This window comes from Amblyomma maculatum, chromosome 5, assembly GCF_055883805.1.
Source record: "Amblyomma maculatum isolate TAMU_Amacu chromosome 5, ASM5588380v1, whole genome shotgun sequence".
NCBI lineage: Eukaryota > Metazoa > Arthropoda > Arachnida > Ixodida > Ixodidae > Amblyomma > Amblyomma maculatum.
Window position 1 is genome coordinate 10,158,260 of NC_139348.1, and position 20,828 is coordinate 10,179,087.

Genomic DNA, 20,828 nt, shown 5'->3' on the forward strand with positions numbered 1-20,828 from the left:
ACTTTGAACTTGCACAGATTACAGCAACATGTTTTTGTTGGCATCAAGGAATTTTTCAAATTCGCGTGACTTTTAGAATAAAAACAACCAAAGTAATGTATATATGTCTTTGTGTGCATTCTTGCGACAAGGTACCCTAGTCACTTAACTATATGTCAGAGTTTTTACTATATCAAAGTTTACTATAGCAGGATTCTACTTATATGGACTCTTGTGAAATTGCTGCATCTACTGTCCAGCAACCAAACATTTATACACACAGCACAGCCATCCTGCTTTAAGTAGACCCCTTTACAGTAAAGTCACTGGGACCAGCAAAAATCTTTACTATATCAGTTTTTGGTGATGACATGGTTCTGAAGATGCTGCCTGGTAGTTAAATGGGCACTTACTAAACACGTCTTGTTGCTTAATAAAAAAAAACACTGAAATACCTTCCATCTCTCCCTTATCTCTTCATGCAACTTTTTTCAGTTATAAAAATTTTTTACATCTTGTGGAAGTACTTTTTAAGCATGAGGACAGTGTAGCTACAAATACAACCAAGTATGGCTTAATGTGAAAACCAAAGCTTTACATGAACACGGTGTCACTTTTTGCTGTTCCTGTCCTTTAAAAGGCAATAAATGATAAATGCGCGTGGCAGTCAAGTGCTGCAAGAACGCACATGCTGCACCTCTTCTTCTTACCTCCGCTGCCTCATGCTTTGTGCTGCACTGTGCTGTGAATGTTCGCCCAATTCCTCCCCTTCCCTTTTTCTTGCCGCACTTTTACTATCCTTTGCTTTCTGAACGGACCGCACCGCCTCTTTTTCATGTTTGTAGACAGCTTTACTTTTTTTTTTCTACGCCCTGCGTGCTTTCCCTCATGGCTTCAAAGCTTCCGTAAAGTAGGCTTCTCCTGAATCTGCTTAGCCTGGTGGTAAAGCCACTTAAAAAAAAGACATTTTTTTTTGTTTTCAAATAAAAAATATATATTTGCCACGCGATTCTAGGTAGTGCGCGGGAGCGAGAGTCGTCGCCGCGACCAGGTGCACGTTACTATAACGGATGTCTGCCAAAAATGTCTTTACTATAAAGGGGGAGAAATGTACAGTCGTGAGCAAAAGTGGTATACAACACTCAGCCAGTGGCGAAGCGCGCGAAAACTGCATGCCAATTACTTTATCTAGCAACAGCTATCTGTGATCGGAACAATAGTGGCAGTGCCCCATTTTATCCACATGCATGTGTCACTGTCGCTGTCTCTTGCGCTGTCGTATAGGTGGCATTTTTACGCAGTTTTCCCGAGCTCTGTCACTGGCTGAGTATTGTATACCACTTTCGCTCACGACTGTACAGTTGTCTATGGAAGATAAACAGGGACTTCGGTTTCACTTTACTATATCAGAGTTTACTATGCGGGGTTCTACTTATATGGACTCTTGTGAAAATATCTACTGTCCAGTAACCAAACACACAGCACAGTCATCCTGAAAATAACAGCTTGAGGGGCTAGTTAATTGGTGCTGCATAATACCCAGAAATGTGGCGCAACAAACACAAACACATGCATGTTTTTGTGTTTATTGCGCCACATTTCTGGGTATTATACAGTCGTCCTGCTTTATTTTTCACGTTTTCGAGCGATAGCACAAGTGCACTGGTCCACGGTCAATGGATGCGTAAGAATACTCTTGCCAGTTGAATTCGGGGCCTTTTTTAGCTACAGAGTTGGCACCTGTGAATCAAGTCCCAACATCAATATATGCTGGTGTCATCCTGACATCCCAACAACGTTCCATTCTGGAAAGTGTGAAAGAGTATTTACAGCTCTGTGAGAAAACTTGACCTCGGTTTTTATTTTTATATTTTTACAATTAACAGATTACGTGAGCGTAAGCATGTGCCAGAAGGCAGAACATGAAGTCCCGGCGGCCCATGACATGAACTAAAATGAACATCTGCTCTGGTGGCTTCTCTGCAGTACATAGGTGTCAAGGGGCGCAGCGCACGCGCGCGCGCACACGCACACACACACACACACACACACACACACACACACACACACACACACACACACACACACACACACACACACACACACACACACACACACACACACACACACACACACACACACACACACACACACAAGCCTACAAGCAGGCTGCGCCTAAGGGCAAAATGAGGCAAATCAGCTGAGAGCAACATTGATACACTTACATATGAAGGCCGGTTCTCGGGTAAGCAACATAAAAAAAATGCTGTAACATTCAGACACGACGGCGGCTTTTCTGCAGTGCAAAGAGCAAAGCAAACTCATCACGACCTAATTGCCGATATAGATCAGTATTCAGGTAATAAATATGTCAAATCCTTAATTCTGAACGGGTCAACCTTCTTTTTTATATTTTTATTCTGTAGAGAAGTTCAGCAACTGCCTTGAAAGTGCAGCTGGTAATGTGAAAGGCTTTTGAATGGACTGTTCAAAATTCACAAGTAATTTACCGAACTGCCTGCTATATCAGCGAAACCACAATGTTAAACTACATTTTTCCACAGTATTGAAAATAAACACGCGCCTAATATTTCTTTGGTCATAAATATGACCATTCATTGGCTTCCTTAACTCAAACGTATTTAATTGTGACGAACAGCGCGGGCTCGTTTCACTATCTTTGTTTGGTACGTGTCATATATCGTACGTACTAACATGTTATTTTGTAGATAGCCTGTAAGATATTGTTTATCTGCTCACTAAACACGTTTGTAGGTACCGGCTTTCCTGGCTCTAAATAAACAGACTAAAATGAAAAACGTTTAATTTCAGTCGGAATAGTTTTTCCAATTTGGCACTCCAAATTGGTTAGAATGAACTGTCAATTTTGAAAGAGGCTGAAATTGTATACATGCAGTAGGTATATCAAATTATCTGGGTGATGCATCTATCGTATATATAGGACTATATATAGGAAAGATGCATCACCCAGATAATATAAATTTATTTATATATCATTTATAGTTATAATAAATTATATGTGTGTGTGTGTGTGTGTGTGTGTGTGTGTGTGTGTGTGTGTGTGTGTGTGTGTGTGTGTGTGTGTGTGTGTGTGTGTGTGTGTGTGTGTGTGTGTGTGTGTGTGTGTGTGTGTGTGTGTGTGTGTGTGTGTGTGTGTGTGTGTGTGTGTGTGTGTGTGTGTGTGTGTGTGTGTGTGTGTGTGTGTGTGTGTGTGTGTGTGTGTGTGTGTGTGTGTGTGTGTGTGTGTGTGTGTGAATTGGACCTCACAACCTACAAGGATTTCTTGGTATATAAGCTACAAAATCCTCAAGATCAACAAATATACAAAAGGATATTCCAGGGTCAGCCACCATAGTGGCTTTTGCAGATGTCTTTGCGATAAGACTGTTTCGTACAATGTCAACCTTGGCTCTAACTTTGCTATGTAAATTCCACGGCAATTAAAAAAGCAACCACTATTTTTAAAATAACAATTAATATGGGAAGAGAAGACGTGAATTAATTATTCAGATAATCATTGACCATATTAATACATGCAGTGCAATTAATTTCCCTTAATTCATACCAATATTGTATACATTACAGAAAATAAACAACTGATTGCAATTATACACTATATCTGAAATTATTACGCACAGTGATCAATTACGACACATGGAAAGTAACCAAACAACACCAAGAAAATTACTTTTAAGCTCCTTCCAATTATTGTCATAACACAAATATGCTTGAACTGCAATGAATCAGTGCGATTTTCTTTATATTTTGTTTAATACCACTTCAAGACATATTTGTTGTTCGAAGTTGACAGTTTGCGCACGTTTATTCTCAAGAAGTCAACAGCTACTAAACGCATACTCCATGTATTCACAGGAGGGAAGAGCAGTACTTTTAAATCCTCGATGTAACAAGCGTCGATATATCGAAATCCTCGGTGTAATGAAGCATTTTTAATTTGCTTGTCACAAATTAACTTCGTGTTCATAGAAGTTGCACCATATACATTTAGTTTCACTATAAGGAAGCAAATATTGCCGCACTTTCTATGAAGCGAAATTGCGTTGCTAGCTCAAGAAGAACGCGAGAAATTGTGCCGCGAGTTGGAAGGGTTAAGCGGTGCGCGTACAGATGCGCATACCGGCGAGCGTACATCACCTACTGGTTAAAGCGCCTGCGCCACCTGGGGTAGTACGGGCGAGGTTTGCGAACGTAGTGTTGGCCGAATCCACTAGGCGACGCGACCAACTCCGCAGTTGTAAAGCCCCTGGAATTACGCAGTGGGACTATCAGCAAGACCAGACGGGACAAGGAGCAACTTTCGCAGCATGTCTCCCCCGCCCCTGCACACACAGACACACACAAAAAGAACCCAAAAAAAAAAGCGTGCAAAAAACGTCTTTCTCCTATTTGACAACGGCAACAGGCAATGAATGCGGCGCGCCTTTAGCGCTGAAAGGGAGCCGAGCTGCAATTATCGCAGTTATTTACTCCGAAGGGTGGTAAAATTTTGGAAGGGTCGGCATATAAATGATCACAGCCGCATGACAGCTTCATTTCCCAAATATAACTGAACTGAAAGATCTGATGGAGACGTAGGCGCCGGCTCATCGCCGATTGTTCACGAGCGTGCACTTTAATGTCGTGTATAGGTATATCACCCAGGGTCAGTGGCATAGCCAGAAAGTTTTTTCGAGGGAGGCTGACGTTGCTGCTCAGCCTTTTCCGTATCGAGATGCCTTTCACAAATTTGTCACCTCTCAACTGAGCCATAAATTCTGCATGCCGGGATGCAAAATTGCACGGAAGAATGGTGGTACCCTCCGGGGCTTCCATTCCATCGAGTATGCTGAGCATTTATTGTTTCAGACGAAGATTATTCAATTTATCGAATGCAGAACTGAAAATTCATCGTAGCCAGTTTTCCAGCCATACAATTAAGGTTAGTTCTAATACGTAGTGTTCCTAACGGACCCGCAGATGAAATGGTTGTCTGCACTCTCTCCAGTGTGCTTATATAACTTTGATTATAATGCAGTATCTGCATACTATACTGTTACGAACAGACGAGGACTCCCAGCAGACCACTTCGACAGAAGCCTCATAAGCCCTCCTCTTGGCTACGCCCCTGATATCACTAGTGGCGTAAATCGCGGCTGCAGCCGCGGTCCGTGACCGTCCTTTCGATTTGTTCGGGTAGTGGGACACAGCGTATATGCGAATGGCTCAGCAGAATTAGATGTCAGAAAGCATATATATGTGTTGCAATCGCAATCTTCCTAGAATAGCCATGCAACGATCTACGTGTGTTAGTGTTTGAATTAAAGCCTATATGTTATTTGCAGTCAGTATATAGGGACTAGCATTATAATTTAAGGTATAGTCTTGCGCGGACGCCTCAAAGCTATTTTTTGGTGCCCTTTTCAATTGTGCAGAGATTTGGCGAATGCGCGAGACAGGCATTGACAGTGTGGCTGGCATAGGTATATTATAGGCATGCGCACAGGGAAAAAAAAAAGAAAAAGAAAAATAAGGGGGGGGGGGGGGGGGTAATCTCAGCGGGGCGCCAAGTCAATTAGTTTATGGTCATGCAGGTTTTCTTTTTTTTGTTTATGATACTGGCGGCTGAGTACCCGTGATGCAATTGCATTACAAGAACTTCTCACTTGCCACGTTTGCATAAGCCGAGGACTCAAAGAACTCGTTGTGAGAACGCGTCGTCGGTAGGCGCGAAGCTTGTTAAATTTTTAAGCCCACACTATTCCTTTTTACGCTTCAATGGCATCACGTCAAACAAATGTTTGGTAAACAAATCCTCATCATAATTTGCACTGCTATTTGGCCGTAGGTACTTTGGTGAGAGGGGGAGGCGCTGCGCGATGATCGTCGCACACTATAATGAACCCCGAGCACGCCTACGGCTCCGGATGTACACGAACAAAGACAACGCCTCGTGAGCACAAAATGTCCTGTGGACACCTTGAGATCTTAATTGATCACCAGAAAAGACATCGATAATATCTTCAACAAATATGTTAAGTCGTCTGGAAGCTGTCACGGCAAAAAAAAAAAATCATTGTGAGGACGCGTGTGTGATTGATATGTTCGATTATCGGAGGTTTTCCTAGTGGACATAGAATCGCGCATGCAGTGAGTGCTTCGCTGCGGTAGTTTATGTGCAGGGCTTAATGTCAGGGGGGTCTCGGGGGGGGGGGGGGGGGGGTCTGACACTCCTAGTAAAATTTAAGAGGGGTACGAGACCCCCCGAGCTTGAATGTATAAGGACCTTATGAATGAATACAAAGCAGGCAATTATTTTTATCCTTGTCAGTGGTATAATCGGAAGATTTCTTCTCTGGCGTTTCGACAGTTCCACAGTGAGTATTATGAGCCTCTAACACGTTTTCGAGAACGAGAAATGGAGAAAAATAATAATGCTTTCTCCCCTTCGAATAAAACGATTTGCAAGCAGGCAAACAGCCGCTTTCTCTCTTTCCCTCTTGATTTCCCTTTCCACCAGTGCTCGGATCGCCCTTCGATGGAGCCAAACTTTAAGCAGTGTCTATGTGTTGAGCACTATATATAGGGGCGGTGTATCTTGGCGAGGTATGTCTTAATTATAGCCTTCGAGTAGACAGGTTATCAATGGAAAAGGTTTTCGTATGCGCATACAATCCTTCTATATCTCCACAAGTCGTCTTGTAACTGTGTGCGCATTATAGTAAGCTAGATGGCTGCGAGATGTACAGAAACGTCTAGTAGACGGGTGGGTGCCATGTAGCCGCTTTCGATTCCCCGAAACTTTGAAAAAATGGGCGGGAATGTATGGGTTCGTACACGAGCGAAATCTCTGTTAAGCATGGTTTAGCAAGATGTACACGGTTTGAACTGAACCTCCCAAGCTTCATGTTAAGAGCATCGTGATAGCGCCTGTAACAACGCAAATCCATTGCGCGAATTTTCAGAGCTTTAGCTCTAATTCTGCCACTCGTGAAGGTCATCTGACGCCGGGATTTGCCTCAGTGTGGCGCATGGAGCCAGCGGCGCCTAGTGTTCCTACAGGAACACTAGCGGCGCTCGCAATCTTTTATTTCTCACATCTGCTGCTGCTTCCTCACACACCTGCCAAACTTTATTCGTACCGGATATCTCCAGAAATATACGTTGCCTGACAGAATGACCGCAGCCTCCATCTACCCTTTCCGGCCACCGCTGCCAATTGGGCTCGCCTCCTAGGACCTCCCCCTTCAAAATGCTCTGTGGTATCCTTGATCGAGGTTCGCAGACAGCCATGAATGTGATAAACCGCAGCAAACCGTGTCAGGTTATGCTTAATCGAGCTTCCATTCTGTAAACTATGTTTGCTCTGGTTAATTATCCCAGCCATTTTAAAATCTTTTTTTTTTTTTGCTCGTTTAAGCAGATTTTGGGGGATAAGGCGCCAATCTATATCACTTTTCGATGGACACCTACACAAAGTGCTACGCGACTATTAATTCATTCCGCGATTTTCAAAATATTGTTTGGGGCTCAAGAATTCGTTTGCAGCATCTAATATGCAATGACATCGCCGTTATTATTTATGTATTTGATACCTCGACAAATTATAAACAGAGGACGCACAGCACGTCAGCCCCCTTCGAACAAAATTTCTCGCTGCGCCACTGGCGCGGACGGTCTCCTTCCCGCAAAGAGTGAGCGTGGATTCTCTTCTGGGCGCTCTTCCTTGATGCCGACGAAAAACAGTTATTTCCGATATCCGTCCAGGAAGCGCAAGCGTAGGCATGGTGTTGCACGGGCGTATCTTAGCTGGATCAGTTCTGCTTCCTTGTCATCACTGTTAAGCGTGGCCTCCACGGGGCGCACGAGGGGCTTTAGCACAAGCGAGGCGCCTACGCGCCGAGTGCCGCGCCCTGACAACACTGGAAAAAGTACGCATCTCCATGGAGCGTCTCTGGCTACAGTGGCTAGCTGGCGTACTCGCTCCTGTGTTGTTGCAAGACTTCGTAGGCTGAAAATGACCGAAACAGTTCGACTGCTACTTTAAGTTTGTCCCGGAGCGACTTCCATCGCCTCGATGCTGTTTGTGTGATAGCAACACGAGGATTTTTAAGCACATTTCACTTATTCAATGCTTGCCGTAAACAATGCGCTGACCTGCGCGCGGTGCTCCAGGAAGCAATAGAGGCAGCACCTCAGACGCCACCTCTCCGCACATAGCTTCTCTAACTTATTTATTTTTATGCTGTTTGTGGCTGGCGAGCCACAGCTGAAGCCCTTCAGCCACAGCGAGTGCCGTCGCTACACTCCGGCGATGAACCTTTCGTTGTCGATCGACTGACTGTATGCATAACTCTACGCAGCGCAGCACCAATGTAAAAAAAAAAAAAAAAAAAAAAAAAAAAAAAAGACAGAGTTAGATCACAGAGACAGCGCGAAAGGCATCCTCTGATTGGTGCACGTCAACTAATGACCGGCGAGCCACCTCTGCGCCAGCGCGAGCGCGCAGCAAGCGCCGCGGAAATATCTGACATGGGACATATATCTATCTAATCGGCGCGTCACGCATGCGCAGACAGACTCAAGCGAACGTTCGTGCGGGGCCTTTATGTCCGCCGTTGACTTAAAACAAGGCGTTTGCGGGCAGAAGAGAACTATTTATAGCGTCAAGACGGGAAATATTTGCTACCGCTTGTCGGCCCAATCCAAAGGCGTCTTCCATTTCAACGGGGGTCGGACACGCCGAAGTGTCCACGCGGAGAATTTCCCGCGTGGCTTCGGTGGACAATCGAAAAAAAAAAAAAAAAAAAAAAAAAAAAAAGGAACCTACCGCACAAGACACGCAGACGCGTATGCCGTGCGCGCGCTTCGAAGATATATGAATTGTCAAGTGACTCCATCAGCCAGTAGGCGGGAAGCGAACGGGAAACGAATGTTATACTCTGAAAATTTGCAGTGAACCTACTCTGGTCAGTGCTTAAAGTCAGGGAGGCCTCGGGGGGTAGAGACCCCCTTACCAGCATTTTAGCACTAGAACCTTACCAGCACTAGGACCAGCTGAGACCCCACTTTCCGTGCTCGATTGTATAAGGGCTGCACGAAAACAAAGCAGGCTGCAATTTTTTACTTTTGTCAGTGGTTTTCACATTCCTTCGCTAATTGTTAACCCAAGAAGAGGAAGAGCGAAGCAGGCTACCAGCTGCTTTCTTTCTCACTCTCTTTATTTCCCTTTCCATCTGTGCTCGAATCGCTTCGTGACCTCTTTACGGTGATAAGACTGCTGGAATGGCCTGCAACGACATGCATGAGGGCGGTGCAAGCCATTTGAAGGGCGAGAACTTCAAAGCCTACCGGTGCAGAAGTAGATTACCTGCACAGCGCGGTGCGTCATGTCACCAGTTTTACTTCTGAAAACACTACACGCAAAAGGGTAGAGTACCGCTCTTTGTGGCGTGCCTCTCGTGCACATGAGGATTGGGTTTGATCTCGTATCGCCCACTCTGATATGTACTTGGCGATTTTGCAAGAATTCTTTGGAGTAGTTAAAGTTGCGGACTCCGCAGTGCGTGCTATGAAGGTTGTCCAAGATTTCTGAGTGCTGACATGCGGTGCCAACACTTTTTCTTTCTTCAAGTCGACAGTCGAAAGAACAGGTAATTGGTGCGTGGCAGATGCTACTGGTTTTCCAAGGCTCTTGTTGAAGTAAACGCATATTGAAATTCCTAATAAAACTAAATAATTACTTTTACGCACGGAACACAAACGCGTACTTCGAAAGATCGCCTCACATTAATTGCACCCATAACTGTCGTATCCTACCTCTAGGTCTCAGCTTTTATTCCCAGACCTTTCGTTTTTCGGCAAAAGGAGAGGCTTTGTCCTGATTTGACTGGAAAAGAGACCGACGACTTTCCTGCAGTATAGGCAGACGAAGAAGGGCAGCCGTCAGAAGTAGCAAGCTTGAACCCTTCTTTTGCACCTTTGCAGCAGTTTAAAGAATACGTGCGAGCTCCCAAGAGACAAAAAAAAAAAAAAAAAACACCTCGCTGTCCTTGTTTTCGTATTTTGTAAATAATGTACAAAGCTCCCCCTGTCCTTTTTTTATATTGCTCCCCTCTGTACTTCCCCTCGCTGTACTGTCAATGTCCCCTTTTCTTTCCTTCCGGGCACAGCTCGGGTGCTTCAGATTTTAGATAGCAGTTGCCGCGGCCGGCAGCACACTTCCATCCTTTTTGATCATTCAATAAACCACTACCACCACCACCACCACCACCACTAAAAATGAAAGTTAAAAATATGAAGTTCCCGCAAACCCACCGGGTTGCAGTTTACAGTGGTTCGCCAGTGGTCATCACTATTTAAGAGTACGCTGTACTGTACGAGTTGTAAGAACACATCTCCCCCACCAGCGAAAAACAATTAGGACCAACGAGTGAGAAAGGGCACCCCGTTCGTCTTTTCTTTCGTTGATAATTTGTCTGTTTTGCCTGGTCCTCTAGAGAGAGAGCGGACGAGAACCGGCGTATTCAGTATATTGTGGCCGATGGCAGGTCCTCTAGATGATCATCACACTTGACATATGATTTCTCTTCAAGAAAATCCCACCGTATTACTAGACCCATTCCCTTTCGAGCAGGCATATCTAAAATGTGCTTAAAACAAAATATGCATACAACATAATAAAAAATATATAAAAGCGGATGCTACTGTTATTGTTGTTCGTTCTGGTTGTTATTTACGCCCTTTCTGCTATGAAGGTTACATTAAAGGAACAAGGAAATTATAAAACCAAACTTAGTAATATAAAATAGATTATTCTACAAATATATGCGCTGTCCAATTTACTAAGCAGAGGGTAAAATCTCGCACAATATATTCAACTACACTAATGACCACTGAATGAAATTTGGGCATGGAAATTAAACGTTTAAAATGCCTTTTTAATGGATATGAAATATAGAACAAAGAATAAGTCTAAAAAAGCAGTTCCACGCGAACGATGTACACTTAGGTTAAGAAAGTTCGAGTAAGGCGTATTTCAATCGCACTGATCGTGCTCATGAACTATGGTCAGTCAGATACTTTTTATTTTTTTTTTTATTCATACGGTTAACCCTCTATATGAGGGTCATTACAGGGAGGGAAACACATACAATTCTCTTCGCTAAAATACACTCTATAGAACAGAATTACAAATTTGCACTGTAATGCTCCAAGAACGACTTAACACCTATCTCAAATTTTTCTACTTCTGTTTGGTATAGAACTTCGCTTGGCAGTTCCAGATTTCTACTGCATAGGGAAAAAAGGAGTAGCGATATACATCACTACGTGTAATAATAGGATGCTATACCTTACTGTTATTTTTTTCGTGGGCAACGCCTCAGAGGACGTGTAACATAGTGTTGTTTATTAACTTTTACTTTATCATTCATTATCAGAAAAAAAAAAAGTTTCAATTTCTGCTTTGTTCTTCTCATTTCTAGTGATTCTAACTGACACTGGTTTAACATTTCTGTGACTGAGTCAGTGCGCCGGCATTCAGAACATATAAAACGTGCTGAAATCCTTTGCAATCTTTCCAGTTTTCATTTTAAACCCTTTTGAAGTGGACGTCACACTGCACTTGCGCACTCTATGATTGGCCGCACGAATGTCTTGTACGTAATCAATTTAATTTCTCTAGTCGCATTCGGCAACTTCCTCCGCTGGAAACAAAGCTTCTGATAGGCTTTTAAATAGATATTTTCAATATGGGTGCGCCAACACAGATTATGTGTTAGTGTCACTCCCAAGTATCTAAAACGCTTTACCTCATCTAAAGAATTTTCACCGATATTATATTGAAACGGCATAACATTCTGCTTCCTTGTTACATGCATTTGAGTAGACTTTTGGTAATTTATTTATGCCCCATTTCAGGCAGCACGAGTTTGACTGAAGGCACCTATTTAAATTCATCTGATCTTCCGGGGAAGCCACAGGAGAGTAAATTAAACAGTCATCAGCAAAAAGTTTCATTTTGACAGGTGATTGAATGATAGGAGAAATATCATTTATATATAACAAAAACAAAAGCGGACCTAAAACGGAGCCCTGTGGCACCCCCGACAGAACTTCACGCTTATCTAATAGTGTGCTTTCTACCTTGACAACTTGACAGTGGTTACCTAGATACGCCTGAATCCATAGTACTATATTTTCACTGATTCCTTATCTGCGCAGTTTAAAAAGAAGTTTATGATGCGGAACTTTATCGAAAGCCTTCGCGAAATCCACACAGACCACATCTACCTGCTGACGTTCGTCTATAACCTTGCAAAAATCGTTCACTGCTTCAATCAACTGCATCGAAAGGCCAGTCCGAAAACCATGCTGGAACGGACACAAAAGGTCGTTCATTTACAAAAAATGAAGGATGCGTTCAAAAACCTTGCAACATACGGAAGTGAGTGAAACCGGTCTAAAGTTCTTTACAAGAAGTCGATTACCGTAGCCTTTAAAAACCGGAGCTACTATAGCGCTGCGCCAGTCATTAGGTAAAGAATGATCACTTTTCAAATAAAATTTGCAAGTAATAGGACAATCACTCATCACACCGTTTAAGGAATTTCATCGGTATTTCATTAGGGCCGCACGATTTCTGGGAGCGTTACTTTAGTTTATGCAATGAAAAAGGTCTACTACAAAAGTGGCTGCGATCACAACTGGCTCATTTACAGCATGCTACATATCGTCAAATTCAGACTTTAATGCGAATAGTAGGAAAGGGTGAAAGTGTATGTGTGTGTGTGTGGGGGGGGGGGGGGGGGGCGTTGGCCCCTCAGTATGTACACAATTTGTTTAGAGAGCGCCCCCCCCCCCCCCCCCCACACACACACACACTTCCCCGATCCAGTTCTGGAGTTATTGCGTGACCGCTGAGTGATGCTCCACGCGGCATGTCTGCAAGGTGAGGTCTAAACGGCGTATGACGCCGTTTTTTACTGCAATGAAAGCAGTTTTAACTGTGCCAAATGGGCCACTTACGCAAACTTCACCTTCCTTCTTTGTACAGAACGCCTCGGCCAAGTCACGTACCACCTGGTTACGGCTCCTCTTCAAAACAATATCTGCCAATAAATGCAGGCATGCGTTATCGCGTGTAGCGTCTGGGCATGCGCCATAGTGGAGGGGTAAATCTGACCCAGTACCCGATTTCATCCAAAGCTGGTTTTCTTTTCGGCGATCATTAAAACAAAGGCCTGTCTGTCCGATGTAAACCCTGTCACAGGTGAGATGGACCTCACAGACAACACCCATCAGGCATCTGACGAAACGAATGGCATGATATGCTTGATGCAGTCCGCCTTACTCCTCCCTTCGGACATAATCTTAAGGCACAATGAGGCCAACTTGCCTACGGTGTGCCGGCGGTTTTTTTCAGTCCCGTGCAAGTTGGCCTCATTGTGCCCTCTGCGTTCTGTATAAAGAAGAAAAATAAGTTTGCGTAAGTGACCCATCAATCAGATATTGTATCAGAATGAAGGCAATATTTTTACACTGCGCTTAGTGTGCGACTTGACAGGTTGAAGTTATATAAAGTTTTTTTTTTTTTTTTTTCCAAATAAGATCAGTCGCGAGTCTGCGCTTGTGGGGTAACTTCTTGTCCTTGCATATTTGTCCGCAGTACCCCCCCCCCCCCCCCACCCCCACACACACATTTTTTTTTTTAATTTATCATGATTGACCGACTCGCCCAACGACGCTCCCTCTCTTAATAATAAACCACTACCACCACCAACTGATTCTTTAAATCCACACTATACTTACTAGAGGTGCATACCTTTCTCAAGAAAGAATTTCGTTAATTTCTGATGCCATCGTTCGGAAGCTATATAATGAGAATTATCCTTAGTAAATACCTGGTGCCATCCAACTCTAAAAAAGCTGAGAAGTCGATGTAAGACTGATTACAGAGACAGAGCAAGCAGATTACGTGCTTCCAGGTCCCCCATATTCGCGGAAACAGTTAATTCAAGAAGATCAAGTAGAATTCAAATACCGCACACTCTCTTATGTTACCGGTCGGTTTTATAAGCTTATAAAATTGTGAGAAATTTAGGCAATGATTTTTTTTTTTTTTTCAGCGGGAAAATCATTCTAGCAGTCCTTGCAAGCGTAATTCCTATGAATAAAGTTCACTCGACTTACGGCTAAACTGTAAAACCTAATAGTAAAAAATAAATAAATAAATAAATAAATAAATAAATAAATAAACGATGGATGTACAAATGAAATGTCTCGACAGCACGCAGAAAAAAGAAAAAGAAAAAGGAGTATCAATTTCAGACATAACCGCGAAGTAGTTTGGCGCAACAAAAGTTTTGCCACCCCCCTCCCTTAGCTGGCTGCAGCTTTTTCTTTTTTTACGCTGTACGCGCTTTAATTGTAGCTCTGCGTTAGTCCCAGTTCTTTTCTCAACCAGCAGGCCATCCTCTCTCTAGCTTTTTTTTTTTTTTTTTTGTATTTTATCTCCTTATTCTCATCTGTGTACCCTTTAGTTCACGTTTGCGGCACTTTTTCTAAAGGTCGACAGCTCTCGACCCCCCCCCCCCCCGCTCCCCCCATTTCTTGTTCCCTTGTTTCCTTTCTACATGGCGACAAGTTTCTTTTCCGGTCCCCTTCCACTTGTTCAGCCTCCCTGTTTTCAAGAACCGTGAACGTTTGGGCGAGTTGGTCAGACGTACTTGACATCAAGGGCGCGGCAGACAGAGACGAGGACAGTGCCTCGCCTCTGTCTGCCGCGCCTTTGATGTCAAGTATCCCTGTTTTCGCCGCCACATAAATGCGCCGCGGCCGTTTTAGCCATATACATCCCTTCTGCTTCACGCCGCGTCGTTCGCTGTTCGCGTACGTCGTCAAGTGTGGTTTTAATTTCCCAAAGCATCTATTTATCGTTCAGAGCAGACAACGCGCTGCAGTCGGCGCTGTTTGTACGTGAACGAACAAGAGTTTTTTTTTTTTTTTTTTTTTTTTTTTCTGTTAGGCTGGCTTTGGAAAGGGCATTCGCAGTTTAAAAGAATTATAGTAAGTATGGTTGAAAGCTTTCCCGTCACGGCAAGAAAAAGAAAACACACAATAAACCGGCGACGACGACAAATCGCAGGATTTCAAGGAGGAACGCGACGATGGGGAGCCGACCGCGCTTGCTCCGACTCTGGGCTGTGCCGAGCGGGGAGGCGGCAGACAACCTAGAAAGTATTTCCAGGGACCGCAGTTGGGGCAAGGGCAGTACCAAGCCGAAACAGCACAAGAAGTCAGTCGCCTGGGGAGCTCGTTTCCCCGACTGAACTTCCCGGAATTCAAGGTCACACACCTGCCTTGACTTTAGCTCTGGGGAACTTCTGCCCCTATGCACACCATTAAGACAACTCGGCGGCGCGCCTTTGCCTTCCGCCAAAAAGGGAAGGATATTCCTTGTCACCGCTGCTGGCGCCAGGCAGGAAGACATGAATGGGTCGCTACCTTCCATTCCGGCGAGGTGGCTGACCGCAGTGAATGGAACCCTCGCCTTCGCTGCCGCCGCCGCGGCGCCTCCGATGACCGCCGATCGCCGGCAGCCCCTTGGCGGGAACCACGGTGTTCATTGTAGGCTTGCGTTAGCCACATTTTAAGATATACCTTGTCGTAAGTCAGTCGGTAAACGAGATGCCCTAGAAATGCGCTGTAGTTTTCTTGCCGAGAAATCGTCAAGGCATTCCACACGTCCATATTGACTCGACCGCACCGGGGAAGACAAGAGGCGCCGGCGTGGTGGCGGCTTCCGATGACGGTGCCTGCAAATGCAGATATTCCCTTACTTCTGTGATGTCGAATGAGACAATCATGCCCCGGGAATGGTTCCAGTGAGTCACCCGAGCGGCGGCGGTGATGGCTGGCAAGCGAAGACGCCGGCCGCTTGCGCCTGGACGAAGCCGGGGAACATATCTCCTTTCTGAGAAGAGAGTCAGACCCTTTGTTTCCCACAGCAGTGTTAGCCGCGATGTGCACAAACCTTCGGCCTGGACACTCAGTGGTTTGACCAAATTGGAAATTTTCCAACTAAAACAATCGATCGAAATTCAGCTGTGTTTTCACCACCCATTAAGCTACACCATTCAACCTCAATTGGTGCTTACAATTGGAAATAAATGGCCGTCCATCAAAACCAAAAGACCTCAAATGATACACCAACTAGGACCAAATGGTTTGAACTGCGTAGACGGAAGGAAAGAAGAAGACCATGCAAGCATGATCTTGCATGGTTTAGCCAGGTTGTAAACGGTTTGAATTAGGAGGGCGCTCAAGCTTCGCCTTCACACGCGGCGCGCCACTGCGAAATCTTTGCACTGTCCTCCAAGGAGAGAATGCCGCAATGCCGCAATGCCACGCGCAATGCCAAGCGCAGTGTGTACGAGAGCAGACGCGCGCGTGCGCACGCGTGTGTGTGTGTTTAATGATTGGTTTACAGGAAACTAAAGGCTAATCGCGGCGGCCGCTCACGCGCAGTCGTTTGTGGACAGTTTCGCCTCCACCGGAACGCAGCCGCCGGTGCAGTATCTCACTTAGTTGGGTAACTTGGCTCCGGTTAAGCTCATTAGGGCTCAGAGTGGTGAAATCAGTTGTAAACGTGTACTGCGACTAGGGAGCTTAAAGGATTTCCAGTTGGAGCTTTATTCACAAGAGAGCATGAACCAACATTTCTAGAAAGGAATTGAGATTAACAGGACTAGAAGCTTTTACAGAAATCAAGCGAGAGAAACATATGGAAACAAGTAAACATGGCGAAATTAATTATGATTAAGCTCCTAGCACCTTTCTTTACAAGAACCCAACTAGTATATCAGATGTATAAGTGCAAATCTCAGTCAAGGATATCATCCACACTTGGCATTTCAATCGGGAATGCTCCCTTAATACCCTTAAACAAAATCGAACCAATGGGTAGTTTCAAGTGGTTTTCTGGGTTCTAAAAAACTGAAGCTAGTCCAAATCGGTCCAATAAGCGGTCGAATCGGCCATACAACTGTAAGCTTATTATGGTGGAACCAGAGAGTTAATTAAGGTAGAACCCATTTGAATGCCTAGCTTGAGCTAGGCAACCCAAACGGACTACAACGCCCAATTGGACCCCCCCCCCCCCTTTTTTTTTTACTCCATCATTACTAAACAAAAACAGCCCACGACTGCAAAGCGCGAAGATTCCTCCTTTGCGTGCATTCATGTGGCTGCATGGTAACATGTGGCGGGGGTGGAGCCAATGAAGACGCTAGTGGCCAATTGGTGGTGGTGGTAATGGTTTATTGAATAATCAAAAAGGAAAAAAAAGAGTGTTGCCGGTCGCGGCAACTGCGATCTAAAATCTGAAACATCCGAGATGGGGCCGGCGGGAAAGAAAAGGGGATAGGCCGGAAGGGGCGAGAGGAAGTACAGAGGGCAGTTATGGCAAGAAAGGACAGGGTTGTCAAGCGGTTGGGATCCCTAGCCAGCTACATAATTCCTCCGTACCACTGATAAATCGCAAACTGGCGGGTTTGAGAACGCTTAAAATTTTTGACTTCGTTTCCTTGTTAACTATTTGCTCGTAAGCCCTTTCTCAACCATTGCAAATATGCAACATCTAAAAGCTGTTGAGCGTCGTCCGCCTACCTCATCGCCCAACGGTGAAGCCTTCGGCCCCTTTCCCGAACATATCAGGGCAAGGAAGGTGATGCTCTATGTAATTCATGTACGTTTTGATTATCAATACGCCTTAATTATTCTGCCAGAGCGATAAAATGTCGGGGTACAAAAGCTGAGGCCCAGAGGCAAGGGCACCACACTTACGGGTATGAGTAAGACGATCTTTCACCGCCTGTGTTTGTTATTAAAAGTCATCTTTTGGTTTTATTTCAAATGTCTTTACTTCAACGAGAGCCTCGGTAAACCAATTGGGAGCGCCTGCCATGCACCAAACCACTTTTCATAGTTTAAAAAATCTGAAAGCAAGTAAACAATCTTTTGAACGCTTAGAACTTGCTGAATGTTTGCAATATTGAGAGAATAATCTGATTACTATTGTACGAGTATGAGAGACGACAATATTTAGACTCAAGTTTCGCATTACGAGTACACGCGAAATAGCCATTCACATAGCCTTTTCATTCCGCGAACTCTTTTGTAATGAAATATTTTTGGATGCTGTTGTTTTGAGATGGTTTTGAGGGGAAAACAAATCAAGGTATGCCTCTTTTCACATTGCCTCTCTTCTACACTTACAACAGAATACAATCTAGCCTTCAACTTCACTGACCGGAATGATGCACAAGAACGGTTGCTTCAGCTTTGAAATTAAATGTCGTGGATAATTTTTACCGGCATGTCTCAATTCAGGGTTACGGCGACGGCAATGGGGCTGCTTTTCGATCGAATGGACTTCAACATATACGAACACCGTCACCGCTACCGCGAACCGGCAGTGCGCAAGCCAGATATCTGCGCATATCGCGCTACGCGGCAAATTCAGAGAGTGCAGTAAGTAAGACTGTAAATATAAAACATGTAATAATAAGGTTAAATTAACACTTAAAATACTATCGTTATGAAATTATGAAATAGGCAGCAAAAAAAAAAAAAAGCTCGAGTTTTTGCTCAAGGTTATCCATTGAGATCCACTTAATACCCGGAGAGATGCTGCGTACTCCTCGCAACAAAAATTCTTGCGCCGAAAAACTAATTAGGGCAGCAGAGGACCAAACCACGTACTGTTTTCATAGGTCGTCGGTCTCATTTAGGCTCACATTCAAATCGTGATCTGAGTCGTGAGTCCGGACTCACGTTCAATTGTGAGTTTATTCATGTTCAAATCTGAGTCTATGCGAGTCTGGATTCACATTCAGTTCATGACTCGTGGTTAGTCCGACTTAGTAAGTTCCTATGAAATCAATGAATGCTTGGTCAGGTGTTGAACAATAATGATTGTGAGCGATTGGGAAATCGGCACGAGTTGCTCATTGTATCTCAGTGGACACGAGTTGCCTGTATACTTGCAATACTGAATAAGCTTTTGGACGTGCAGATAATACTGAGCAGTTTCGGGTTTTTCCTCGTAAATAATTATTTTGGCTATGACAGTTCATCTGGTTAATTTTTTTTTTTTTTTTTTTTTTTTTTTTTTTTTTTTTTTTTTTTTTTTGTCGTCGGCGTGCTCTTTTGCGGTGGCTCTATATAGACTTCATTTTGTTTAATTCAGAACGCGTTTCACGAGTGATTTCATCGGTTAGCTGATCATTGGTCGAGAACGATCCGAACGAACCAGGCAAGCTATGCACAGCTGGTAATTATGCTAATGACGTTAGAGCCCATTGTGTCGCCGTATTTTTTTTACACTTTTTCAGTGCTTCAGCACTATCTACTCACATTCTCGCAAAAGCCCGATGTTGAATGATTATAATAACTGGTTCACAGGTAGGGAAAGGCGCAGTATCTGTCACCCTTGTTTCTGTGGACACCTGACCCGCGCCGTAAGGGAAGGGAGGAAGGTGGGAGTTAAAGTGGAAAGAGAGAAAGAGGAGCCGTAGTGGAGGGCTACGGTGTAATTTCGACTATCTGGGGATCTTTAACGTGCGCTGACATCGCACAGCACACGGACGCATCTTCGCTTCGCCTCCATCGAAACGCAGCCGCCGCGGTTGGGACGGGTACTCCGACACAGTAGCCAGCCGGGCATCTTATCATTGTACCACCCCGGCGGGGCCCGATGTTGACGCCGATTCGACTTTTCCCGAGGGACTTCAGGTGTCCACACAAACAAGTGTGACTGTGCCTTTCCTTTCCCTCCGGCACAGTAGTCTTACTACTGCACCACTGAATTCGCCCCGCAGCGGTGGTGCAGTGGTAAGACGCCCGATTACTGTGCCGAAGTTAGAGCACTGCACGGCCTGATTTTGCGGCCCGTGCCCATAGTTTGAAGCCCGAGCCTAGCCCGGGCCCGGCCAACGCCTCCTAAGTTATAGGAGGCGTTGGCCCGGGCCCGAGCTGACGTAAAGCAGGCTCGAACCGGGCCCGCGCCATAAAGATTCGATCCGGCCTAGGCCCGGCACTCAGTCTGCGCGGACACCTTAAAAATGCAGTCGAGGCGAAAAAAGAAAACGCTTAAAGCTTGTTTATTCCATCATAAATGACCTATTCCTGATTGACATGCCAACGTTATATAACAGAGCGCACATCCCTAATAACGTGGAACGAAAATTCCAAGCACATCGAATGGAAAGGATTTTCAAGAGTGCATGAAGTATTCGTTTTTTTATCGAAAGTGCGCGAGACTACACGACCAAGAACTTGGCTGCTAGGATTGGATGTAGTGGCTATCGCACGAGGAACTGTTCACCTACCTTCTGTATGCGTCTTCCACGTGTGCTAGCCACTATGTCAGAAGCGAGATTGTAATAAACTTACCAATAATATCGTATATGCTAAGAGTCATGAGTAATTCTCTCTGTTGTTTCAATTGCTGGATTAGCGATGGCAGGTATGTCGTTCACTTTTTTTTTTTTTCTTTGGTGATGACTGTATTTCATGTGTAATGCATTTTTTGTAATTTACTACTATGAGTGTACTTTTGATCTGAGCAAAGCTCCTGTCTTAGCCCTGCATAGAACTGATAGTACTGTTAAATTAAATAATGCTGCTTAAATGGTACATATAGTAAAAATTAAGATGTGAGAAAAATGTCACAAAATATTCTTCTGAGCTGAAGAGGTCATTTTAAAGTACTGGCAGAAGCAAATGCCTGGACAAGAAATTTCTAACACCACTCAAGAGCTATGGAT

General features: G+C 44.4%; 1 protein-coding gene across 8 annotated transcripts in view; it reads right to left on the bottom strand.

Annotated features, from left to right (window-relative positions):
* Positions 1-967: 967 nt before the first annotated feature.
* LOC146187746 (uncharacterized) overlaps positions 968-20,828 on the bottom strand; it is a 37,960-nt gene continuing 18,099 nt past the window's right edge. For 2 of the 8 annotated variants that reach the window (XR_014707414.1, XM_084603521.1), the window contains one exon: positions 1,474-1,784. Coding sequence is in view for 3 of the 8 variants with exons in the window: in XM_084603521.1 (XP_084459647.1) it covers positions 1,727-1,784 (58 nt within the window). In the remaining 5 variants the exon portion in view is untranslated. Of the gene's footprint in view, positions 1,785-2,204; positions 2,276-4,159; positions 4,265-13,026; positions 13,110-17,192; positions 17,997-20,828 lie in introns of those variants that run through there. The other 6 variants (XR_014707415.1, XM_084603519.1, XR_014707416.1 and 3 more) reach the window with 6 other exon arrangements.